The following is a 24,699-nucleotide window of genomic DNA, read 5'->3' on the forward strand; positions in this document are numbered from 1 at the left end:
CATCAGCCTATTCACAGGCCAAAGGCTTATGTCTCAGAAATAACCCAGAACCTTCCTGTGCCCTTCTGGGGCCTGGCGTAGCGGCAGGGCCTTCCGGCTCTCCTGGCAGGTCAAGTCCGCCTGTCTCGGGCTCCATAGCAGCTGCTCCTGGGGCTGGAATCACCTCTCCCCAGTTGTGTAGGTCTCCTTCCACTCAGTTCTCATCAAGCTTCCGCTCCTGGGATGTTCTCCCAGAGCGCTCTAAAGGAAGATACCTCCCCCCCCCCCCCCCACGGCCCCCTTCTGTCCCCTTCCCGCTGGATCATTCTCTCTCCTCAGTCAGCACAGGTACTTCCTCTCTGATCACTCGGTAGTCACCTCAAGGAGAGATGGCCGTTTGTCTGTCGCTCACTGTCCTTACCCTCCTGAGCCAGCAGTGGCTGGAACGTTTCAGGTGTGAAAGGCTCTTCAGGATCGAGAGAATGATGAAGGAATGGAGGAAGAAGGCTGATGATGGTGTCGTGTATGTGTGTGTGTGTGTAGGGGGTACACCTGGCATGGCTCACGGATCACGCCTGGCCAACCTCAGGGGACCATATCGAATGCCAGGGATTGCACCTGGCCGTCTGCATGCAAGGCAAATGCCCTCTCAGCTGTACCATGGCTTGAGGTTGGGTGTCCTACAGCGGGCACCTTCATTCTGCAGCCTGCACCCTAAGAGAACCAGCTGGCCAAAGTATCAAGGGGCCGTTCTTGCGCACCACTTTTGCAAGATTTGCCCGTTCATGCCCAGCCGTAGGCTGGAGGTGACTGTTGATGGTTTCCAGTTTTTATTTTAGACCACACCCCCATTTTACTAATGAGGTCCCAGTGGAAGGTACACGGTCCAGTCAGTCCTTGGTCTCAGCTTGGTGACGACAGCGGAAAAGGGGGTCGGTCCTCGAAGGAGACATTGAAGCCCGCAGCCGACTCCCACTGGCTGCTCAGCCTCTGCACCTCCGGGTCCTTAATTCCTGAAGCAGAAGCAGGGTCCCCGGCTTCCTCAGTGCCCAGCGGCGGCGTCCATGTCTCGGGTCTCCGGGCCGCAGGGCCGCGGGCCTCCCCTGATCACCCTGAAAGGCGCCCCGTGGCCGGGAACCACCAAGTCGGCGGCGGCCAGGACCCTCCTGCGGCTCCGCTCCTGCGCCACCGGGTCTTCGCTCAGCGCCTGCCACGACTCCTCGTCCCCGTGGCGCTCGAACACGTCGCCGGCCACCACCACGGTGCCCAGGGCCGTGCCCTCCACCACCACGCTCACGTCCCGCTGGCCGCCGTGGCCCGGCGTGGCCCACACCTCGAGCCCGGGCCCGAGCCGCAGGGGCCGCTCCTCGCTCAGCGCGTGCGGGAGGTAGAGGCCCCCGGGGAGGCACAAGTCGTGCGACACCAGCAGCAGCGCGCCGGGGAACAGCCCCAGGTTCCCGACGTGGTCCGAGTGCCCGTGCGTGCCCACCACCAGCCCCACGTCGCCCGGGCCCACGCCCTGCCCCGCCAGGGCCGCCAGCAGCGCCTCGCCAGCCCACGGGCCCCCCGTGTCCACGAGGATGGGGCCGCTGGCCGCCTCCCGCAGCGCTGCCTCGGTCTCCACGCTCTCGGGCCGGGCAGATCGCGGGCGGGCGGCCGGGGCCCAGGCTCGGGGCAGGACGAGGGTCACCGAGCCGTCCGCCCGCACCGCCCCGCCTGCCCCCTCGGGCTCCGCGTAGCCCCGCAGCAGAACCACCACTGAGTAGGGGCCGCCTGGCACCCGCAGCGGGGTCTCCCCGGGTAGCGGCTCGGTCCGCATCGGACTGCCCATGGCTGGGGAAGGCTGCGCTGCGGAAAGAACACGGGTTGCAGCCCCGCCCCACACTGTCCGCCGCCCTCTCCCGTGCACTCAGAATGGTATCGCCCGCCCTTCCCAAGATGTCGGCGCCCTCTTTCCCGTGCACGTGATCCGCCCGTTCCTCCGCCTCGCTCGGGTCGCGTGCTAAGCCCTCACCTCAGCCTCCAAAAGGGGACCTTGTTCTTTTCCTCACTCTGCCTACGACTTGTTAGATCACTTCTCACAGATCTGATCCCCGCTCTGGAGGACGGAAAAAGTGCGAGGAATTTTGTCCTCGCCGAGGTCCCGTAGGCGGCGGTTGGTGGCCTAAGCAAGCCTCTCACTTGAAATTTCACTTCCGCCACACTTTGGGCGTGTGCAGAAGAAAGGCTGCCCTCCCCTGGCCTAACCTTTAATGATTGTCTCAGCTTGAGAACACTGGCTGCCTCCTTAGGCTGCAGGTTTGCTTCCAGTTTTTTTTTTTGTTTTGTTTTTGCGTAACACCCTGCGGTGCTCAGGTCTGACTCCTGGTTCTGCGCTAGGAAATCACTCCTGGGTGGCTCAGGGGACCATATTGGTTGCTGGGGATCGAACCTGGGTAGGCTGTGTGTAAGGCTAGCAAGCGCCCGATCAGCCTGAGTTCCTTTCGCTTCTAACAGAACCACGGCCTGTTCTTTTCCATTTTCCAACGGTCACCTCTGTGAGTGCGGCAGTTTGGAACTCTGGGCCCAGCTGATATTTGCAAAAGTTTACTAGGGACATAGAAAATTTGGCATCTGTCAAAGTACATGATGGCCCCTTCAGTGAAACAGATATAAAGTAGCTCAAGTATCTCCCCCACCTCAATTTCCAACGTGACCCTGTGCCCACCCATCCTGCCCCACATTTTGCTGGCACTGCAGCTCCCGGTGGGTGTGTTGCTCTTGACACTGTTTCATCTGGCTTCTTTGTTTCAGGGTCTATAAACAGACCCGCAAGTGGGCGGAGTGACTGTCCCAAGACACCAGTGCCCATGCCATCATGCACCTCTGGGTGGGGTGGCAGGAAGGAGATGGACAGGCAAAGCTATTACCATGCACACCTGATAATTAAGGAATGAGCTAACAGGCTGGAGGCGCATCTGCTGCTCCAGCCTCTCTCCCCGAGGCCTGCCACCCTGCACCACCAGGACCCAGCCCAGACTACATGAGGGAGAAGAGCTATGAGCACTGGGCCAGGGTCACTCACACAAGCCCCTGTACACTGCAGAGGCCGTGGCAGAAGGAGAGCTGAGACTTCAGAGGCTTCTTCTCCATAACCTTTGCCTCTTCTGGTGGCTCAAAAGCAAGGATCAGAGGTCTTCTGGGTCATGCTTGGAGTGGCCTGGCTTGTTGGTCATCTTGTCCTCTCCCTCCTTGTCCTTCTTATCATCATCATCATCATCATCATCATCTTGCTCCTCCTCTTCTGTCTGCACTTGCTCATCTGAAATCTTCTCCTTCCCCGTCCAGCTTTCTTGCAGACACCCTAGGTTGGGTGACGGAAAACTGATGAGGGGCCAGAGTCACAGTACAGCGGATAGGGCTCTTGTCTTGCACGTGGCCAACCCAGATTCAATGCCCCACATATGGTTCCCCTGAGCCCTGGCAGGAGTGCTTCCTGAGTACAGAGCCTGAGTAAGCCCTGAGTATTGCCGGGTGTGGCCCTCAAATAAACACACACACACATACACACAAAACCCAGCTGATTATTCACCAGGGACAGGGAACTTATAGGTTGGCAGGGAAGGGACCAACACACGTACTTACCGGTGTCAGCTGCTGGGAGCACGTGGCGCTCACAGAGAAACTGCTGCAGGGGCTGTTCCTGATGGTGGAAGTACCAGTCTCCCACGACGTCCTCATATTCCTCCAGCATGGTCTCACACTGGTGAGAGACAAGGGCAGGTGGGCCTCCGCCCTGCCGAGCTCTGGCCATCCTCCCTGCCTCCCCTACCCCACCTGACTGGCCCAGAAGGGCAAGTAAACCAGGAGGTTAGAGTGATAGAGACGGGTGATCCTTGTTCACTGGACAATTAAGGGGTGAGTTAACAGGCTGGAGATGCGTCTGCTTGGGCAGGGCATGAACTATCTACTCTGTCAAGAAGGTGATTCAATGTGGAGTCTCAAGAACCTGGTTAGAAAACGGGAAGCAGCACGTGGCCCCCAACCTGGTATAGAGCTGCGCTCAGGTGGCGGCTCTGGGCAGCCTACCTCCCTGTGGGCATCCTCGCTGTGCTCCCTGTCCACCGCCGAGTTCTCCATCCTCCTCTCCCTGCTGGGAGCTGAACTCCCCCCAGAGGCTCTCGTTTCCCCGAGAGTCCCTTCCCACCTCCCTGGCCAATGCAGTGGCCTACCTGCTTCTTGAGAAAGGTGACCTCCACGCTGGGCTCGTCCCACAGCTCCAGAGGGATCCCCAGATCCACCTTCACCCCTTTCTGCACCAGGCCCTTCAGTGTGGTCATGGTCTGGCTCTGTCCCTGGGGATGAATTTAGGAACCGCTCACGCCAGCCCCGCTGCCTCTTCCTTCCCCCTCACAACATGACAGCCTGGTACACTGGCAACATCCATGGGGGGGGGGGGGGGGGGAGGGATGGGGATTGGGAGGGCCATGCCGGGTTACAGCTGGTCACGGCTGGGAAGACTCTGACCTTGGCATATCTGAGTGAGCCCTTGCGCTCGGCGTGGACACTGTAATCCAGGATCTTCTCGCACAGATTCTCCAGGGCCTCCTCCAGCCTTGTCTCGCTGTGGGAAGAAGGAAACAGGCTCCGGAGATGCTGCTGGAGCAGCCAGGGCGCTGTCGGGGGCGGTGGAGGAGCACAACGACTCACGAAACACTGTATGGGATGTGTCTCTTCCTCTTGCCTGTGTCTAGGACCTGGCCCAGCTCCAGCACCTCTCGGGATCGGCCGGTACGACTCAGCTCTTCCTGCAGCTCCAGGCTCAGCAGCTTACACACTAGAGTCGGTGGGACGAGAGACACACACGCACCACTGGTCATTCTGTGAATGAGCCTCATGCCGACCAGGGCGTCTGCGGAGCCAGACTGACGGGTCTGGAGTCCGGACTCAGCCGTGTCAGAGCCGTCCCTGCCCAGTGCATCTCTCCTTGAGAGGATGTGCCAGTCCCCTAGTAGTGCAGTGAGGATCAGGCAGCCCGTGGAGGGGCCAAAGAGATGGCACAGTGGGTAAGGCGCTCGTTCGCCTGACATTCGGCTGACCCAGGTTCAATCCCCAGGTGCTCCATGTGCTTCTCTGAGTACCACCAGAGAGTGATCCCTGAGCACAGAGCCAGGAGTAAAGCCCTGAGCACAGTTGGGTGTAGCCCAACCCCCCTAAAAATAAAGAACCCTAAACCCGTTGGATATGTCAGGCACAGAGTGAACACTGAAAAAGCATTTACTGCTGTTCCAGTTATTTATTGGGCCCCTTCTGTATGCACCATGATACAGAGCAGTAAGATGTGACTCTTTAGGGGTGGGAGACAGAGTATAGCAGGTAGGGCATTTGCTCTGCGTGCCGCCAACCCAGGTTTGATCCCCTGGTATCCGATACAGTCCCCCGAGCACTGCCAGGTGTCATTCCTGAGTGCAGGGCTTGGAGTAACCCCTGAGCATTTCAGGGTGTGGCCCAAACAAATAAAAAAGAATTGATTCTTTATCCATATGACAACTACCCGTGACAATCTGGTTTGATGCGTTCCCACTGAAGGGTTAAGGCTGAGACGATACCGTTAGGAACTCCATATTCACTCCACGTTCTTTAGAGGTTCATTTGCAGTGCTGGGGACCAAACCCAGGGCCTTACACAGGCAAGGCAGGTGCTCAACCACTGGGCCACATCCCCCCGCCCCCACTCAGGGGTCACTGACTTCCTGCCAAGCAGCAAGTAAGGCAGGTGCCTGGTCCCACCATGGCTTCTTCCCATGGTGGGTCCCAAGGTAGAAGCAGCGAATACACAAAGCACGGGGACAAGGAACACACTTGTTTGAAATGTGCCAGGCCATACCCCAGAGAACTCAGGAGACGCAGGTGTGCTCCTTCCCGCGGAGGGCAGAACGGGATAGAGAGTGGGGACAGAAAAGGGGGCAGCCAAGGGAGGTGACATCCCAACAGGGTCTGGAAGAAGCAAATACAAAAGGGAGACAGTCACTTGGGGCAAAAGTGGAAAATAGAAGCGAGAGGAGAATCCAGTGTAGTGGGGGGAGGGGGGGAGACTGGACGGGAGGATAGGGCCCCAAATATAGGCTGTCTTTGGATCACAGCGGGAGAGCCTGGAGCAAAGACAGGTCTCATTTAGGATTTAGAAAAAGCGACAGACTGCAGGGAAGGAGCCACACCATCAGAGGCAGGTCCTGAGCGCCAATGACAACCAAAACCTGGAGTTTTCAGGACAGAAACTAAGGAAGCCAACGAACCAACCAGGGGCCCTGGAACAAGCTGGCTCAGCATGGGATGCCCCCTGCCAGCTGGGCCCCCAAGCAGCAAAGATGCTTCTCATTGCAAAAATCCACATTGGACACACCCTCTGCAAACCCACCTAAGGATGGGGGACCCGCTCCCCTGGCTCCTTCCCTTTACGAGCTTCCAGGGCTGCCTGACTCACCCCCAAAGCCCTTTGGGAGAACGTGGGACCTGTCATTTGGGAGCGTCTCTGCTTGGGTGGGGCTGAGGACATCCACAAGGGCCGGGTGTCACACCCCCGCTCCTGCAGACTCCTGGAGTCTGGAGACTTGGGGGCAACAGGCACCGGAGATGCGGGCCGTCCCGGGAGCAGCGAGTCTCGAAACTACAATTGCCACCAAGCACCGGGGGCGCAAACCAGCGAGGAGAAGCGGGCGCGCTCTCCTGGGATTATCTCCTGGGAATTGGAACGCCCCGCTGGGGGTGCGGGGTCGGGGCGTCGCGTCGTGCTTGCCCTCCTTTCACCCCGTTCGAGCTGTCGAATCCTGCCAAGCGCCGCCAGAACCTCCCTCGGGTGTTTAAAGAGTTCCACGTTCACTTCCCACTGGTTCCAGCCCAGAAGTGGGCGGTGGGGGATGCGAGCGGGATGCGAGCGCGGAGCAGCTTCTTAGATACCTTCGCACTTGCTGGGCAAGCGTTCCGTGTCCTCGTCCTCCTCCTTCGGCGCCCCAGCCCAAGCACCACAGACACCTAAAATGAAAAGCAACCTCCCCAGCCGCACAGGACCCATGGCAAACGGCCGTCCGCCGACTTCCAGCCCGAGCTTCCAACTTCGGGAAGACGGCGGGCCCTTTAAATGCCGAGGCGGCGACGGCCAGTTTCCCCTCCCGCCCGGCCCCGAAGGCGCACGCGCAGCGCCGGCCCTCCCCCACCCCCCCCCGCCCGGAGGGCGGGGCCTGCTCGCCTCCCCGCCTGGATTTTGTGGCGCCTTCGGCAGGTCCTGGCCGCTGAATAGAGAAGGCATAAATGGAAGCGATTCGAACAAGAGCGCGTGCTCCTCATACGTAGACACCAAAACGCCTCTTTTTGTGTCAGTGCAGGCGTCGGGCCCGGGTGGGGGGGCCTGGTTCCCGCTCGGGGTGAGGCGGCGAGCGGCCCGCGGTCCCTGCCAGGACCTGTGCGGAGGGGGCGGGGCCAACATGGCGCCGAGCGCCGGCTGAGCGGCGCTTTGGCGGCGGTGAGACTTTTTCTGCTCGGGGCACCCGGCTGCTGGGGCGGGTCTGAGGGGTGCCCGGGACAAGAGGCCCGGAAGGGCCCGTGTGGGAACCGGGCAGAGGACGGTCGGTGGTGTGTCCGCGCGCGTGGGGGGCCCCGGGGTGCGCGTGCTCGCTCCGGAGGGATGTTCGCAGGGGCGCGGGGCTCTCTGGCGCCTTCTTTCCCGCCGCCCCTCCGGCCGGGCGACCCCCGGCCCTCTCCCCGGCTCGGGCAGCCCCGGATCTAGCGCCTGTCCCCCCTCTGCGCGGGGAAGACTTGCTGCCGACGCCGCTGGCCTGAGGGGCGTCCGGGGGCCGCGGCGTGTGTCCGGAGCCTTGACCGCGGAGGGTTTTGAAGGGTCGGTAGGAGTTCTTCAGGGACTGGAACGCCACCTCTGCGCGTCGCACCCGGCGCCCGGCACCGAGTCCCCGTGGAGTCAACGTGTCCCCCCCTCAGATAAGGCGTCCCAGCGCGGGGGTGGACGGACCCCTGCGATGGTCTGAGAAGAACCACGTTGTCCGAGGGGCCGCCCGCCGCCGCCCGATCCGTGGGTCCCGCCGTCACTCGGACACACGGAACATTCAGCTTCCCGGACGAGCATCCAGCGAGGACACCACCGCTTCTGGCCATTCCCAAGTTGGGGGCGCCGTGTGGAATCCCCGTGGACAGAGAGACGGCGGCGGCGACTTGTCAGGCCCCTCGCCGCCAAGCCCTGTTAACGCGCCCGTTTATTCCCACACACACGTTTGTCCCCACGGGATCCGCCCCGTCTGGGTCCTGGAAAGCACGGGGTGAACAGATCTGATTGCAGGAGATAACCAATCGATTCGTTATTAGGTACTATGGGTGGGGGACGCAGACGCAGGGAGGGGTGCAGTGTCGAGAGAGAGCAGGGGGTTGGCGTCGGGTAATAGAGGCCAAGTGGGCATCTGGGAACGACGGTTCAGGCACAGGGGACCATAGAAACCATAAAAGCAAGAGTGCGGCAGGTGCGAACAGCAGGGAGGAGAAGGCAGCGAAGAAGGAAGGAAAGGGGTGAACGATGAATTGGTCTGTGGAGAAACTTGGTTTTCCCCTGGGCCAAGGCAGGGTGCTGAGCTGAGCAGAGACACAGGCTCAGCCTAATTCTGCTTTGAGAATCATTCACACAAGGTGCTATGTTGTGGCCAGGGGCCAGGAGCCAGGGCAGCCAGGCAGGGACCAGGGGACTTGGATAAGCTACCTGCTTCTACGCAGCATGGGTGCAGGATACCTGGCAGGTGTCGTCGGTGCTGGGAAGAGGAGCAGAGCCAAGGCCGGAGCAAGGAGCTGGGGAAGCCTGAAGTCGGATGTTTGTGGAGATATGGAGTTGACAACTTTGCATCCAAGGAGTTACAGAGCTGAATTTGGCCCTCCTTCGGCCTTAGCAGAGATGGAAAGTTGTGGGTGGCTAAGGTCGCCAAGAGAAGAAGTATAGATGGCCGCTAACAGCCAGCACGCATTAGGGTGCAAGATGAGCCAGGACTGGAGAGACCGTGGCCAAAGAAGAGGAAACCCAAGAGGGAAGGGCGGGCAGTGGAATGAAGAGAACCCAGGAGCAAGTGCATGGTTAGCTGTCCTGTATCTCGCTAAAACATCAAGTAAGTTGAGAGCAGAGAATGGACCTCGGATTCAGCAACGTGGAGAGCCCTTCACCAGCCAGTGGCTGCAGGCCCTGAGTGGAGTCAGCTCGGAAGAGAATGCCAAGTGTTCAGACAACTTGGATTCTTAACGCAAAGAGGCAGATAGCTTGTAAAGCAAGTGGAATGAGAAAAACTTTATATATACACACACACTTTTTTAATTGTGGTGACATAGATGTGACATCAAACCATCCTCAGTGGTTTCGGAGTAAGTTCCTTCACTTAGGGGCAATCATCAGCACCCTCCGTCTCCAGAACATGTATCACAGGGCTGAAATTCCTGCCTTTACGCTGTGACTCGTCCCAACCCCTGCAGCCACCAATGGACTCCCTGACTATGGGTCCAAGTGACAGAATCATTCCGCGTCCTCTTGTGACAAGCATACTTCCTATGGCCCAGTGGTGTCAAAGTCCTACACGTTGACCCTCTCAGTTCCTCCCCCAAGCTGAACACTTGTATGTCTGCACCCTCAGTATTTCAGGACTGGAGAAACAGTTGCCTTTTGTGCACTGACTGGGGCGATTGGTTGATGGAGGTTGGGAGATGGGAGAAGCTGGAGTTGCTGAAGGCAGTGACCGGAAATCGAAACATGGGACTGGGGGACGTGGCAGCTGCTGTTGGGTGTTGGGACAGCACTCTCCTGAGGGCCCAGAGGAAGGAAGGACAGATGGGCATTGCCCACGTGCTGAGCTAAGTGTAGCCCCTGAGCACTGTTAGTGTTGCTCACAAACCTCTTTTTAAATAATGAGAATTGGGCAGGCTGGGAGTTTTGTTTCTGTTCCCTGAGCTCAGTTGGACTGGGGAGCGTAAGTTCAGAGTAGGAGTATTTTTTCGGTTGGTTGGTTGGTTGGTTATTAGCACCTGGCAGTGCTCAGGGTTTAATTCCTAATTCTGAGCTCAGGGATCACTCCTGGTGGGCTCAGGGACCCACATTGGGTGCTGGGGATTGAGCCTAGGTTGACTGTTTCCCAGGCAAACTACCTGCTGTACTGTGGCTCCGACCCTGGGTGGGAGTGTTTAGCTTTCTCATTTTGTCAAGAAGGGGCAAGAGAGACAAAGGTGTGTACACACGACCTAGAAGGGCCTTTTCCATGGGGCTGGAAGGATAGCACAGTGGGTAGGGCGTTTACCTTGCATGCGGCCAACCTGGGTTTGATTCCCAGCATCCCATATGGTCCCCAGATCACCGCCAGGAGTAATTCCTGAGTGCAGAGCCAGGAATAACCCCTGAGCATCGCCAGGTGTGACCCAAAAAGCAAAAGACAAAAAACAGCCAAAAAAAGAAGGGCCTTTTAAATGTTTACAAAGAACCCCAAGGGCAGGATTTCACTCAAGTGACAGGCTACGACCACTGGCCCTGGTCCACCTCACCCCACAGGACAATCCAGGCTCCCTGCAGTGGACAGTGACCATCTGGCCCCAGGGATAAGTGACAGCATCTGTTTGGGCCCCCCATTTTCCCAGCTCACGTTCCTGTCTGTTCTCTTCCAACCCACCCCCCATCCCCCACCCTGCAGGCTCGCCCATCTCCTCACCCCCCCCCCCCACAGCACCCTGCAGGGAGGGCAGGAGCAGCTGCAGGATGGCCGAGGAGAAGAAGCTGAAACTCAGCAACACGGTGCTGCCGTCCGAGTCGATGAAGGTGGTGGCTGAGTCCATGGGCATTGCCCAGATCCAGGAGGACACGTGCCAGCTGCTGACGGACGAGGTCAGCTACCGCATCAAGGAGATTGCCCAGGTGAGCTGCCCCACAGCCTAGCCCCGGGGCGGCCAGTGGCATTACTACTGGGGTGCCTCCAGGTGCGGGTAACGCTGCCCTCCCAACCACCCCCGCTCCCAGGACGCCTTGAAGTTCATGCACATGGGGAAGCGGCAGAAGTTGAGCACCAGCGACATCGACTACGCCTTAAAGCTGAAGAATGTCGAGGTGTGGGGGATGTGGGGTGCCAAGCTGCTGGAGGGGCCCCTTCCAGGGGACCCTTTAAGTTGAGCTGTCTTCCCCCCACCCCCTCGCCCCGCAGCCGCTGTATGGCTTCCATGCCCAGGAGTTCATTCCCTTCCGCTTTGCCTCCGGTGGGGGCCGGGAACTCTACTTCTACGAGGAGAAAGAAGTGGATCTGAGTGACATCATCAACACGCCTCTACCCCGGGTGCCCCTGGACGTCTGTCTCAAAGGTGTGGAGGACACAGGGGAGGCACGTTGCTGGGGAGGACCCCCACTGTCTGCCCCCTGGTGGGTGCCAGGGACTGGAACCAATTGGGGCCAGGCCTCAGTCTCACACTGCTCCTCCTGCAGCTCACTGGCTGAGCATCGAAGGCTGCCAACCTGCCATCCCCGAGAACCCACCTCCAGGTAGGCTGTGCCCCAGCCCACCCCACCCACTGGCTCCCCCTCAGCCGGCCTTGCTGGGGCCAGCTGCACCCCTCACCCTTTTTCTTCTCTCCTACTGCCAGCTCCCAAGGAGCAGCAAAAGGCTGAGGCCACAGAACCCCTCAAGTCGGCCAAGCCGGGCCAGGAGGAAGACGGGACCCTGAAAGGCAAAGGCCAGGGGGCCGCCCCAGCCGACAGCAAAGGTCAGTCTGGCCACGCTCACGCCCGGCGCTCATTTGAGAAGTGGAACTCCAGGAAGCGCATCTCCCGGGTGAGGACAGTGAGTGGTGTCAGGCCTCTTCTGGAGCTGTCTTCCTCCCACAGGGAAGGAGAAGAAGGCGCCGCCCCTGTTGGAGGGCGCCCCTCTGCGCCTCAAGCCCCGCAGCATCCACGAGTTGTCCGTGGAGCAGCAGCTGTACTACAAGGAGATCACTGAGGCCTGTGTGGGGTCATGTGAGGCCAAGCGAGCGGTGAGGCCCGTTCTCGAGTTCCCCCGCGTCCCTCCCAGGGCACCTGCCCACCTCACCCGCTGCCCCTCCCACAGGAAGCTCTGCAGAGCATCGCCACCGACCCCGGGCTCTACCAGATGCTCCCACGATTCAGCACCTTTATCTCCGAGGGGGTGAGACAGGCGGCTCAGGGGGCTGTGGAGGGGGTCAGGGAAGCCCCTCCCCACTGGAGGGGGGCGTCTCACGGCTCTGCGCCTTGGCCCCGCAGGTCCGCGTAAACGTGGTGCAGAACAACCTGGCGTTGCTCATCTACTTGATGCGCATGGTCAAGGCGCTGATGGACAACCCCACGCTGTATCTGGAAAAATACGTGCGTGCTCTGCCCGTCATCCTGCCCTGCCACCCGGCCCGGCCTCAGGGCACTGGCGAGCCCACCAGCTCTTGTCTCCCACAGGTGCACGAGCTCATCCCGGCTGTGATGACATGCATCGTGAGTAGACAGCTGTGCCTGCGGCCCGACGTGGACAACCACTGGGCGCTGCGTGACTTTGCCGCCCGCCTCGTGGCCCAGATCTGCAAGCACTTCAGCACCACCACCAACAACATCCAGTCGCGCATCACCAAGACCTTCACCAAGGTGGCCGGGACGGGGGCTCGGCATGGAGGGTGACCCGGCCCTTCGCCCGCGGCTCCCCTCACCGGCCTTTCCTTTCTTACCCTCGCAGAGCTGGGTAGACGAGAAGACCCCGTGGACCACGCGTTACGGCTCCATCGCAGGCCTGGCCGAGCTGGGACATGACGTTAGACCCCCAGCCAGCAGGGGGAGGGCAGCCCCCCGGGCGGCAGAGCCCGTAGTGACCCGGGGCCCGGCTTCTCCTTCCTCCCGCAGGTAATCAAGACCCTCATCCTGCCGCGGCTGCAGCAGGAGGGGGAGCGGATCCGTGCGGTGCTCGACGGCCCGGTGCTCAGCAACATCGACCGCATCGGCGCCGACCACGTGCAGAGCCTCCTCCTGGTGACCGGAGCCCCGCACCCCCCCCACGCACCCCCAAACACACACTCACACAGCAGAATGAGCATGGGGCATGTTTATTCCATCCCTGCCTCCTGCGCTCACACGGAGAACTGAGGCCCAGAGGGGTGACTAAGATGTAAGGTGTCCCCTAGCCCATGGCTTTGGAGGCCACTGTCCCCTGCCCCTCGCTCTGGGACACCCCAAGCTGGGCCAGTGGCCTTAGATGCTGCAGCCTTCCAGCACGTCCCCATCCTGCAGCATTTCCATTTGTTTGGCTGCTTTTGGGGTCACACCCGGTGGTACTCGGGTCCCCCCAGGGGACGACCTGTGGTATCAGGGCTGGAAACCAGTGCAGGCCAGCGCCTTCCCTACTGCTGTGGCTCCGGCCCTGGCATTCCTCACACAGGGGCAGGGGTTCACCCGGCAGGAGGAGCCGCCCTCCGCAGGCACCCCAGCAGGGGTTTCACCCTTGTCGCCTCTTCTTCCCTGTCGCGCTTCTGAGCTGCTGCTCTCCTTCACCCGCTTCTCCACAGAAACACTGTGCCCCGGTGTTGGCAAAACTGCGGCCGCCGCCTGACAATCAGGACACCTACCGCGCCGAATTTGGGTCCCTCGGGCCCCTCCTCTGCTCGCACGTGGTCAAGGCCCGGGCCCAGGCGGCGCTGCAGGCACAGCAGGTCAACAGGACCACACTGACCATCACACAGGTCAGCGGCGGGGCCAGGCAGCCGGCGAGGGTCACAGGGCACTGACTGTCCCCAAGATGCTGACCTCTGCTCTCCTGCCTGCAGCCACGGCCCACGCTCACCCTCTCTCAGGCCCCCCAGACTGGCCCTCGCACCCCCGGTTTGCTCAAGGTCCCCGGCTCCATCGCGCTGCCCATGCAGACGCTGGTGTCGGCCCGAGCTGCCGCCCCGCCGCAGCCATCCCCGCCTCCCACCAAGTTCATCGTCATGTCCTCGTCCTCCAGTGCCTCGTCCACCCAGCAGGTCTGTGAGGCCCCGGCTCGAAGCCGGGGGGCCCCATTAGCTCAGAGCGGGGCAGGGGGGCAGTGGGCAGGCAGCCCCCCACGTTCCTCACGGATGGGTGCAGGAGGGCCATGCAGTCGGCTCAGCCTGGCCTGCCCCCAGGTCCTGTCCCTCAGCACCTCGGCCCCCGGCTCTGGCTCCACCACCACATCCCCCGTCACCACCACAGTCCCCAGTGTGCAGCCCATCGTGAAACTGGTCTCCACCGCCACCTCGGCGCCCCCCAGCACCGCCCCCTCTGGGCCCGGCAACGTCCAGAAGTACATCGTGGTCTCGCTCCCCACAACTGGCGAGGGCAAAGGGCCCACCTCGCACCCGTCTCCCGCCCCTGCCTCAGCCCTGTCCCCGCTGGGGGGCAGCGCCCTCTGCGGGGGGAAGCAGGAGGCGGGGGAGAGCCCCCCGCCAGCGCCTGGGACTCCAAAGGCCAACGGCTCACCCCCACCCGCACCTTGACCCCGCGCCCCGTGGGAGCGAAGGCGCCGCTGCTTCCCTGCGTTACTTTTTAGACACTGTACAGCCAATTCCGCGGAATAAAAGTTCCATTTGTATGTCGTGGGTCACCCCATCTTTCCTCCGATGCCACGGGAGCGGGGGAGCCCGGCTCCTTCCAGCCAGACCAGGTGCCGTCGTCAGATGCGGATAACATAGGCGTCGCTGTGGCTCAGGTGCCGCACCCACTTGTGTGGGCCGGCCTGGCCACATGGGCGCGAGGCCAGCCTGAGGAAGCGCACCTGCAGGCCGGAGCACGTGTGTCTCGGGAGCTCAAAGGACAGGCTGGCCGGGCCCAGCCCCAGAGGGGGCGCCGAGGTGGAGGTGCCAGCGCCTGGAGGCCCGGGCAGAGCCGGCACATCCATCTGAGGAGCAAATGGACAGGGAGAACTGCTGTGGCAGCGGTGGCAAGAGGAAGGTGGGGCAGGGGCTGGGCGACGCGTGACAGTCCCTTACCTGGAAAAGGCCGGAGAGCTGAGAGCCTCCTTGCACACGAGGCAGGTCCCAGTGCAGTGCGCCCTCCCCCAGCTCCGCTCTCTGCTCCGGGCTGCTCAGCTCCTGGGACAGGCTGGGGGTTGGGGGGTGGGGGGGATGCTGAGTTCAGGCCACCCCAGCCCCACTGCCCTCCCAGGGTCAGCTGGGCTCACCCGCACTGACCTGACAACCCCACGCGGCACAGGAAGGTGCAGCCTGACGTTGAGAGCCTGGCTGCAGAGGAAGGAAGGGAGTCAGTCCTCCCCAAAGCCCTGTGCCTGGCCTGGTTAAGCTCCCGCGATCCTCCCTCTTACCTCTTGGCAGGCAGGTCGCAGCGTAACTTCAGATACACCTGGAGCCTGGGAGTAGCGGATAACGCGCACTCAGCCTCAGCCTCCCCAGTTGGGGACGGCCAATGCCATTAGCCCAGCCCAGCGTGTGGGGAGCAGGGATTCTCATCTGGATGCTCTTCCCTCTGCCCACCACCCTGAGCCAGGGGAGCGTGTGGGTCTGGCCGGGGCTCACCTGCCCGAGCCTCGGTCCCATTGCACGGACGGGAAAAGACGGAAGGGGAGTGGGGACGGGAGGTCATCTGAGAGCTGGTACCGCATCACTGTCAGCTGCGACCAAAAGGCAATGGGGGACGCTGTGGCTTCCCACCCCACAGCCCCCTTCCCACAACGAACAGGACCCTCTGGCGCGCTCCTGACCTCGCCCTGTGGGGGCTGCAGGCGGAGAATCCGATGAGACTCAAACTCCTCGAGGTGCACGGAACTATGGAATGACACCTCATCCACTCGGATCCCTGGGCCGTAGCCTAGGGACCAGAAGGGAGAGCTGGGTCCCTGGGGTGTGGGCTGACAGGGGGCTGGCCCTGGGGAGGACACCCCCACTTCCGCTCACCTCTCAGCTCTGACTTTCCCACGCAGAATTCTTCTGTCAAGCCGATGCGCATCTCTGTGGGAGGAGAGGAGTTGAGGGACAGGCCTGTGCCACATCGCACCCTGCCAGCCCTGTCCCCTGCAGCTGCTCACCAGAGCCACCAGGAAGGAAGCTCTTGAGTCGGATCTCCCCCTGCACATCCACCTTCAGAAGTGACCCCTGAGAGAGATGGGGAGGGGGGAAGTCAGGCCCACCATGAAACTCCCAAGATACTCCCAACGCTTCCCAGCGCCCCCACTCACATTAGACGCTATCAGGACAGACAGCCGCTCCACCACATCCAAGAACACCTCATTCTTTTGGCTCTGAAGAAAAGAGGGGAGAGTGGGAGGCACTAACTGGCTTCTTTGGAAGTGGACGGGCCCAAAAAGGGCAGCACAGCTGAGGCACGAGGGCCCTGGGGTGGGAACTCCGGGGAAGGGAAGGGAGGCCCAGATGGAGAGGAGGTGGAAAGACACCGCAGGAAACAAAAAGAAAAACTCAGAGCATGTCCAACATCACTGTCCTCCCTCACCTGGTCAGTGCGCCCAGACAGGACAGGGCGGCCTGCAGCGCTGCTGGGGGCCACTTTGCTCTGCTGTGTCTCAGCCCCGAACTGGAAGAGCAGTGAGATTCCAGGCTCAGTGCTGCCCTGTTCAGCCTGGCCCAGCCCCGAGCCTCCCAGCCGAGCCCCGCTCTGTGCTGACCAGGCCCACGCTGCTGAGGTCGAATAGGCTGAAGGGCTTGCTGACCACGGCCTCCGCCTGGATGAAGTTTCTCAGCATCTCCGTGGATGTGGTCTGCACGTAGCCATAGTCCTGCAGGTGAAGGGAAGCGAGGATGAGGGTTCTCAGCCCCTCTCCCCGACAAGGGAGGCCGGTGGGGTGCGGAGCCTGTGTCAGCGGGGGACTTACCAGCACCTCGTCCAGGAGCTCATACACGAGAGCCACATTGCGGGAGATGGTCGCCTCGCCCAGGGAGCCACAGTAGTCGCCCAGCAGCGTGGCCAACCTGAGCGAATAGGACGGAACATGCCTCTTGTGCCCCTGGGACCCCTGCACGCAGGCGCCCTGCCCCCCTCCTCACCGGGAGAGCAGCTCCAGGAGGCTGAAGGGAGAGACGTTTTCTGAGGTTGTGGCCACCAAATAGAGGCCGCTGTGTCGGATGTGAATAAAGTGTCTGTCATCGTGGTGCTGGGCAGAGACGGAAAGCGTTAGTATGAGCTGGAGTGATCAGGGGCCCAAGACACTTTGGCTTCTAAGCCATTTCCTGGGGGCATGCCTGAACTAGTTAGGAAAGCCGTTCAGTGCAAGCTTCCCCGGCGTGCTGGTGGGGAGGGGGGAGTGGGCAGGGGCACCTGGCAGATGGGTTGAGAACCGCACGCAGAAGGGGCTGGGTGGGTATACAGCTGGCGCTCAAGCAATGCACGCTCCTTGAACAAGGTGCGTCGCATGCACGCGGGAGCCCCGGCTCCATCCCCGGCCCTGCAGTTTCCTGCGGGTGTGGCCCACGAAAGAAAACTCCAATAAACAGAGAATTCGGAGGAAAGAACCCAACAGAGAGGGACGCTTTCCGCAAAAAGGCCCCGGGGGGCGGGGGGGCGGGGGGAAGGCGCCACCCCTACCCACAGCGGTTACCATGACAACCGGAGACTCGTCTCCGGGCAGACCCATCAGCTTCCGGTAGAAGAGCTCGGCCACATCCCGACCGCCACTGTCCCCGCGGACTGACCAGGAGGAAGGACAGCTAAGGAGCTGTGGACACAGGCTGGCCCTGGGACAAGGCTCCCACCCCGGCCCGCGGGTCAAGGATACAGTCCTTGTAGATGAGCGGGTCCCCCTTGGAGGACAGAATGAAGAATTGGGAAATCATGGTCGATCCGGAGCCGAGACGCTGAAACCGAGAAAGTAGGACCTGCCCCGCCCTGCGGCCCCGGAACAAAAGGACGCGCGGGGGCTGGCCCTTTAAGAGCGACTCACCTCCGCCCGCGCCAGCTCAGACCGCGGGAAACCCGGCGCCCGCCCCGCCTTTCCCTCCCGACACCCGCGCCACCGGCCTGTCACTCAGCCCTGACTCGCCCGGTGATTGGTCCAGGATGAGCCGAGCGGCCCGTGGGCGGGCGAGCGGGTGTGATTGGCCCATCAGCGACAGCGGCTCCGATTGGTCCACACGCCGCGGTCCCGGTCACGTGAAGGCGACGATTCGCGCCAATTTCGGTTGGGCGCCCGCAGTCCGCCGCGCGGAGCTGCTGCGGTGTCCCAGGAGCGTGAGTTCTCAGTCCACCAGCTGCTGCCGCCCGGTCTCCGGCACCCATGGCACTGAAGGACTACGCGCTCGAGAAAGGTGCGGCTTTGCGTGCCCGCGAGGCGCCGCTTGCGCGGGAGAGATGCTAGCTACCACCTATTGGAGGGTCCGTGGACGGACCTGCGGGCTCGGGGAGCGCGGGACCCGAGCCGGGCGGAGGCCGACGAGACCTAGATAAACGGTGCACCCGGGATGGGGGGGGGCCGACACCGGAGAAGACCTTGGTCGTGTACGGGACAGGAGGGAGGTAGGTGGGCCGACCAATCCGGCTGTTGCTCCCGACGGGCGGGGGCGCGCCTTGGAGACGCCGGAGCCCCGGAGAACGCTAAGGACTTCCCCGCCTCGGTTTGGCCCGCAGTCCGCCCCGCTCGGCGGTCCCGGAGCCGCCGAGCGCCAGCTTCCCCGGAGACGCGCCGCGGCCACGGGGGCGGGCCGTCTCGAGCCGCTGCGCGCCGCGATTGGGTGTTCTCGGCCAACCTCCGAGCGGAAATGGAGGCGGCGGAAGTTGCGCGACGCCGCGGGAGGGAGTGTCGTGTGTAAACAGTGTCCTTCCGCGCGGGGACCTCAGAGTGCTGCCGAGGTTGGGGGCGTGCCTGGAATTTGGGGGTTTCGCGGGAGCCTGCGAGAGGAGGGGACCGGGAGGGATGGGGTGGCCCTGGACGCGCTGGCCAATCGCCGGGCGGGCTCCCGCCTTGGGCGGAGGAATCCCGGACAGTGAGGCGGCAGTGTCTGGGCCCATGTGCTTCTTTGTTTACTAAGAGCGGAAGCAGTGGCGGGAGAGGGGGTGGGGTGATGGACCGGCCAGGTGGCGGGGACCGCCGCGAAGGCAGGGGTTTAGGGAACCGGAGGAAAGGGTGCATCCCACGCTTGGAAGAAAATTGGGGGCCTTTGAATTCTGAGTGTGTTGTCTGGTCGGGAAGGCAATCGAGAAGGGAGACTGGGGGGTTTAATTAAGGCAGAGACCGGGATTTTCCCCGGGGAGGACAGAGCGTTGGGCAAGGCTCCCAGCTACCAGGCTTCCCGAGGTCGGAACTGACTTGGAGAGGGAGTTCGGCCCCGTTTGGGGAGAGGTAAGGTGAGCACGTGCAGTTGGGTCAGATTAGAGTCTTGTATTTTACGTGGAAAGTGGACTTTGGAGGTCTCCATCAGAAGGGTCTGCCGTCCCAGGGGATAGCTGAACCTCAAGATTTTGCATTTCTCTCATAGAAAAGGTGAAGAAGTTCCTGCAAGAGTATTACAAGGATGACGAATTTGGCAGAAAGCAGTTTAAGTATGGGGACCAATTGGTGAGTGAGTGGAGCGGTTGGGAAAAAGAACCCTTTGAGGTGATTTGGTTGGCTTTAATGAACTGGCCTCTTCACCCTAGCACCTGGTGAAGTTGGGTGTGCTTCCCCACTCATCATAATTGGAGTGCGGTTTGGGGTTGGGGGGCTGGGGCCTTGGGTGTTGTGATTTTGTGCTGCTTTCTCTCCAGGACTGGGCTTGCTGGCATGATTCCCCTTATGTGCCTGGCTAACCACGCTGTTACTGTTCCCTTCGCCACTGCAGGTTCAGCTGGCTCATCGGGAGCAAGTGGCGATGTACATCGACCTGGATGACATAGCTGAGGAGGACCCCGAGCTGGTGGACTCTATTTGTGAGAACACCAAGCGCTACTCTCGGCTCTTTGCTGATGTCGTGCAGGAGCTGCTGCCTCAGTACAAGGAGAGGGAGGTGAGTGGTCTCCAGCCAGGCCTAATCCTGTGGTGTTCAGGTGGGGTCAGAACTTCTGCCCGGTACCTTCTGTACCCTTCCTTCCCTGTTCTTCATCGTTCGTGTTGCCTTCTCTCTGGAGGTGGTGAACAAAGATGTCCTGGACGTTTACATCGAGCACCGGCTGATGATGGAGCAGAGGACCCGGGACCCTGGGGCAACCCGAAGCCCGCAGAACCAGTACCCTCCTGAGCTCATGCGCAGATTGTGAGTGCTCTGGGTGGGGGCTGGATTGCGGGTGTGTTCTGTGGTACTTGCTAACGCCTCCTCTCCCTTCAGCGAGCTGTACTTCCAAGGCCCAAGCAGTAGCAAGCCTCGCGTGATCCGGGACGTACGGGCTGACTCTGTGGGGAAATTGGTGACTGTTCGTGGGATCGTCACACGCGTCTCTGAAGTCAAACCCAGAATGGTGGTGGCCACGTATACTTGCGACCAGTGTGGAGCAGAAACCTACCAGCCAGTACGTAGGCCACAGGGAGCAAGGACTGGTCAGCGGAGAGCTGTCTGCTGCTCCAGGGGAAGTGTGCCTCCGCCTTCTCTCCTTTTGTGGCATGGAGTGCCTGCTCCCTTCTTGCTTTCCTTGGGCCCCTGTCACAGAGCCAGCATGGCAGATAGCTCTTAGGATCTGCTAGGAAGGATTGGACAGATTGGCATGCTTTGCACCACTGGCTCTTGGGGCTCATTTTCCTTGGTTGCCTTTTTTTTTTTCTCGCACCCTAGATCCAGTCTCCCACTTTCATGCCCCTGATCATGTGCCCAAGCCAGGAGTGCCAGACCAACCGCTCAGGGGGGCGACTGTATCTGCAGACACGTGGCTCTAAATTCATCAAGTTCCAGGAGATAAAGATGCAAGAACATGTGAGTGTGTATGCACGTACCCTTGAGCTCAAGGTGGCAGCCGTGGGGAATCCACAGGAGTAGAAAAAACAGGCAGGGTTGGAGAAAGGAGATTTGACTAGACTTCCCTGTCTAGGTAGAGAAGAGGAAGAGGAGGACTCGGCTTCCCTATTCTTCCAGGTGGGGGGGGCGGAGGGGACTGAGGAGTAGAGGGGTGCCCGGGGAAGTCAGCCCAGTTCTCATATGCCGAACGACTTGCCCACAGAGTGATCAGGTGCCTGTGGGAAACATCCCGCGCAGCATCACTGTGCTGGCCGAGGGCGAGAACACCAGGATCGCCCACCCAGGGGACCATGTCAGCGTCACTGGCATCTTCTTGCCCATCCTGCGCACTGGGTTCCACCAGGTAGTTCAGGTAAGACGGGGCTTGGGGACCAGAGGGATAGTGCTAGGACTGAGGTGCTTACCTCCTAGGAAGCCAACCTGATGCTGAGCCTCACCAAGAGGTCACTAAATGCAGAGCCAGGAGTAAGGCCTGAGCACTGCTGAGTATCGCTCAGAAACCTAAAAAGGGGGGTGGGAGGAGAGAAATGACCCCAAGGAAACAGGTAGTCACAAACTCAAAAACCATCAGAACTGCAGGGGTGTCTGTGGGGAATTCCTGAGGAGCTGTGGATGGGCAGCTTCGTCCATGTCCTACCATCTGCCCATGCACTCCAGGGGCTGCTCTCGGAAACCTACCTGGAAGCCCATCGCGTGGTGAAGATGAGCAAGAGTGATGATGACGAGGCGGCGGTCACGGAGCTGAGCAGAGAAGAGTTGAGGCAGATCGCAGGTGAGGGACCCAGGCAGGGAAGTAGGGGTGCACTGCCTCCCCTCCCCTCCCCCCCCCCCCAGGAAATACTCCCGACTCTGCTGTCCCACAGAGGAAGACTTTTATGAGAAGCTGGCAGCGTCCATCGCCCCGGAGATCTACGGGCACGAGGATGTGAAGAAGGCTCTGTTGCTCCTGTTAGTGGGGGGTGTGGACCAGTCCCCCCGCGGCATGAAGATCAGGGGTGAGTGTGGCAGCCTTGGCTGCCCAGAAAAACAATTGGCATTGGGGCTCAGTGGGCACCGGGAAGGGGTCAGGACTTGGTCGGTCGCGTACCTGGCTGCGGGACACAGCTTCTCAGGATTCTGCTCTCCATCCGCCAGGCAACATCAATATCTGCCTAATGGGGGACCCCGGGGTGGCCAAGTCCCAGCTCCTGTCCTACATCGATCGCCTGGCCCCACGCAGTGAGTGGCTCTGCAAGGTAGAGGTCGCCTCTTGGGTGCTGGGAGTGGATACTGTGGAACTTGAGCGGTCTCCCCTCTGTTCCTCTCTCGTCCCATCCTGCAGGCCAGTACACAACGGGACGGGGCTCCTCGGGCGTGGGGCTGACGGCCGCGGTGCTCAGGGACTCGGTGACCGGAGAGGTGACCCTGGAGGGGGGCGCCCTGGTACTGGCCGACCAGGGCGTGTGTTGCATTGACGAGTTTGACAAGATGGCCGAGGCCGACCGCACAGCCATCCATGAGGTCATGGAGCAGCAGACCATCTCCATCGCCAAGGCGGGCATTATTACCACCCTCAACGCCCGCTGCTCCATCCTGGCAGCCGCCAACCCGGCCTACGGGCGCTACAACCCTCGCCGCAGCCTGGAGCAGAACATCCAGCTCCCCGCTGCCCTGCTGTCTCGTTTTGACCTGCTCTGGCTCATCCAGGACCGGCCGGACCAAGACAATGACTTGCGGTCCGTGCCCATGGGGTGTGGCGGGATCAGAGCGGCTGGGGCCCTTGCGGTCAAGGCCCTGCTGAGCCTGCCTGGACTCTGCTTGTCCCTGCAGGCTAGCGCAGCACATCACCTACGTGCACCAGCACAATCGGCAGCCCCCCACCCAGTTTGAACCCCTGGACATGAAGCTTATGAGGTAAGGCCAGAGGGGCTTCCATCTCTCGTGGTTCCCTCTCGGCAGCCTCGCGTGGGGTCAGTCTAGGTGCCCCTCGCAGACATGTCTCCTGAGGGAGGCAGGTGGCCCGGACACCGGGTCTCCCACTCCCTACTGCACTGTTTGAGGATGAAGTTTCTCTTCTCACCCTGTCTTGTTTGGGGTCGTGCCAGCACTCTCGGGGGAGCAGGTGTGCCGGGGACTGAGTCTGGCTTGGCCTGTGTGCAAGGCCAGCTCGGGACAGGCCATGTAGTATTTGCGATGAAGCCGTTTCCCTGAGAAGAGGGAAATGTAGTTTGCACTTGGGGAAATCTAAAGGGGTGGCCAGTGCCCCAGAAGGCTGCTCCTGGGCTGTGTCCCCTCCCTGGCCCACGCTGCCTGTTCCCCCCTGTAGGCGGTACATCGCCATGTGCCGGGAGAAGCAGCCCGCAGTGCCCGAATCCCTGGCCGACTACATCACGGCTGCCTATGTGGAGATGCGGCGCGAGGCCTGGGCCAGCAAGGACGCCACCTTCACCTCTGCTCGGACGCTGCTGGCCATCCTGCGGCTGTCCACAGCGCTGGTGAGTGCCAGGCTGGGGGCTGCTGGTGGGCAGTCTGGTGGGATGGGTCCCCCCCTCGGTCTCCAGCCACCACCGCCTCTGGCCCTGCTGGTGCTAAAGTGCTGACAGTGCAGATAGTGTGTCTGGGCTACCGCACTGTGGGTACTTGCTGCTCCGGCAGGGCACGCCCAGCGCCCGCACCAACCCGCCGCTCGCATGTCCCGGGCCTGTGCTAGAAGCATCCCCCTTGGTCCCGCGGGCTCCAAAGTGCTGTTCGTGCAGGTAGTGTGATTGCCTGACCTACTGCTGAGCTAGCACTTCCCGAGCCCCGGGGACACCACCGCGGCCCACCTGGGTGCCCAGAGGACTTGACAAGAGCCCGGTCTCGCCAGGACAGCTGGACACCGGGACTGGCCAGTGTTGAGAGGCGGAGACTTGGGCAATTGCTGGACGCTGCCCTGGGCATTGCACTTGTCTCGGTCTGACAGTGCCGGCCCCACGCTGCGGATGGTGGGGGGTGGGGGCGGGGCCTCCCCTCCTGAGTAGGTGGCCCCAGGCTGCCAACCAGAAAGCTGAATACTGAGCACGATAACCCTGACTCGGCTGCCTTCCCCAGCTCTGTCCCCCTTACCCTCCACCCCCATAGGCACGGCTGCGGATGGTGGACACAGTGGAGAAAGAAGATGTCAACGAGGCCATCAGGCTCATGGAGATGTCCAAGGACTCACTGCTGGCCGACAGGGGCCAGGTGTCCAGGTGAGTGGGCCTGGCAGTCCCCAGACCTGGGGATTCCACCACTGCCCAGGCGTGGTATGCCCTGATGCCACCCCCCTTGCTTTCTCCCTCCAGGACCCAGAGGCCAGCAGACGTGATCTTCGCCACTGTCCGGGAGCTGGTCTCCCAGGGCCCCAGCGTCCGCTTCTCGGAGGCAGAGCAGCGCTGCATCTCGCGGGGCTTCACACCTGCCCAGTTCCAGGCAGCCCTGGATGAGTACGAGGAGTTAAATGTCTGGCAGGTCAACAACGCCCGCACGCGAATCACTTTTGTCTGATCGAATCGCTTTTGTCTGATGGAGATGCTGGAGACACTGGGGAAGGGGATAGGATACCTCCTTTCCCACGAGTTGCACTTCTTATACTTTGCTAATAAAATGTGTGAACTGCACCATGTGGCCTCACTCCAACCCCATTCTCGGACTTCATTACTTAGGCCTCCCTCTGGGGAAGCCCCAGGCTCCCAAGCACCTTCAGGTCAGGTGTGATCTGGAGTCATAAGCACACTGCACATCCAAGCACCGTCCCTCCCTCCCTCAACACTGGAATCTACATGTGCTGAGCAATGGGGAATAGAGACACAGCCCTGTGCAGATGCAGTTTTCAGCAGGCAGT

The 24,699-nt window shown here is 61.4% G+C and overlaps 5 protein-coding genes across 8 annotated transcripts; 2 read left to right on the forward strand and 3 right to left on the reverse strand.

Moving 5' to 3' along the window:
* Positions 1–869: 869 nt before the first annotated feature.
* Positions 870–1,810, reverse strand: LOC130036593 (metallo-beta-lactamase domain-containing protein 1-like). The gene has a single exon (XM_056128471.1). The coding sequence runs from the start codon at positions 1,808–1,810 to the stop codon at positions 1,022–1,024; it is 789 nt and encodes a 262-aa protein (XP_055984446.1). The 3' UTR covers positions 870–1,021.
* Positions 1,811–2,505: 695 nt separating this feature from the next.
* Positions 2,506–7,116, reverse strand: CNPY4 (canopy FGF signaling regulator 4). Its single transcript, XM_056128424.1, has 6 exons — positions 6,915–7,116; positions 4,669–4,795; positions 4,486–4,582; positions 4,191–4,313; positions 3,604–3,721; positions 2,506–3,322 (listed from the first exon to the last, which is right to left on the reverse strand). The coding sequence occupies exons 1-6, from the start codon at positions 7,027–7,029 to the stop codon at positions 3,147–3,149; spliced, it is 756 nt and encodes a 251-aa protein (XP_055984399.1). The 5' UTR covers positions 7,030–7,116; the 3' UTR covers positions 2,506–3,146.
* Positions 7,117–10,681: 3,565 nt separating this feature from the next.
* Positions 10,682–14,566, forward strand: TAF6 (TATA-box binding protein associated factor 6). Of its 2 annotated transcripts, XM_056128266.1 has the most exons (14): positions 10,683–10,893; positions 10,996–11,082; positions 11,177–11,330; positions 11,452–11,508; positions 11,610–11,729; positions 11,851–11,996; positions 12,071–12,148; positions 12,244–12,345; positions 12,430–12,612; positions 12,701–12,775; positions 12,865–12,990; positions 13,524–13,697; positions 13,782–13,979; positions 14,121–14,566. In XM_056128266.1, the coding sequence occupies exons 1-14, from the start codon at positions 10,738–10,740 to the stop codon at positions 14,469–14,471; spliced, it is 2,007 nt and encodes a 668-aa protein (XP_055984241.1). In that variant the 5' UTR covers positions 10,683–10,737; the 3' UTR covers positions 14,472–14,566. The 2 variants fall into 2 exon arrangements, with proteins under 2 accessions (XP_055984239.1, XP_055984241.1); XM_056128264.1 differs by having other exon boundaries at positions 10,682–10,893; positions 13,782–14,566.
* AP4M1 (adaptor related protein complex 4 subunit mu 1) lies at positions 14,467–17,925 on the reverse strand. Its single transcript, XM_056128267.1, has 15 exons — positions 17,717–17,925; positions 17,540–17,628; positions 16,989–17,095; positions 16,817–16,913; positions 16,610–16,720; positions 16,438–16,518; positions 16,166–16,228; positions 16,016–16,082; positions 15,885–15,938; positions 15,692–15,798; positions 15,507–15,601; positions 15,296–15,340; positions 15,165–15,215; positions 14,964–15,075; positions 14,467–14,872 (listed from the first exon to the last, which is right to left on the reverse strand). Exons 1-15 carry the CDS (start codon positions 17,772–17,774, stop codon positions 14,648–14,650), a joined length of 1,362 nt encoding a protein of 453 aa, XP_055984242.1. The 5' UTR covers positions 17,775–17,925; the 3' UTR covers positions 14,467–14,647.
* Positions 17,926–18,064: 139 nt separating this feature from the next.
* MCM7 (minichromosome maintenance complex component 7) lies at positions 18,065–24,462 on the forward strand. Of its 3 annotated transcripts, none has more exons than XM_056128261.1 (15): positions 18,065–18,245; positions 19,413–19,492; positions 19,755–19,919; positions 20,041–20,165; positions 20,238–20,418; positions 20,679–20,816; positions 21,061–21,210; positions 21,516–21,630; positions 21,722–21,853; positions 21,993–22,076; positions 22,180–22,573; positions 22,668–22,751; positions 23,164–23,332; positions 23,958–24,067; positions 24,161–24,462. In XM_056128261.1, the coding sequence occupies exons 1-15, from the start codon at positions 18,215–18,217 to the stop codon at positions 24,360–24,362; spliced, it is 2,160 nt and encodes a 719-aa protein (XP_055984236.1). In that variant the 5' UTR covers positions 18,065–18,214; the 3' UTR covers positions 24,363–24,462. The 3 variants fall into 3 exon arrangements, with proteins under 3 accessions (XP_055984236.1, XP_055984237.1, XP_055984238.1); XM_056128262.1 differs by lacking the exon at positions 18,065–18,245 and adding an exon at positions 19,115–19,281; XM_056128263.1 differs by lacking the exon at positions 18,065–18,245 and adding an exon at positions 19,115–19,281 and having other exon boundaries at positions 19,418–19,492.
* Positions 24,463–24,699: the final 237 nt, after the last annotated feature.

This window comes from Sorex fumeus, unplaced genomic scaffold, assembly GCF_029834395.1.
Source record: "Sorex fumeus unplaced genomic scaffold, SorFum_2.1 ptg000064l, whole genome shotgun sequence".
Classification (NCBI taxonomy): domain Eukaryota; kingdom Metazoa; phylum Chordata; class Mammalia; order Eulipotyphla; family Soricidae; genus Sorex; species Sorex fumeus.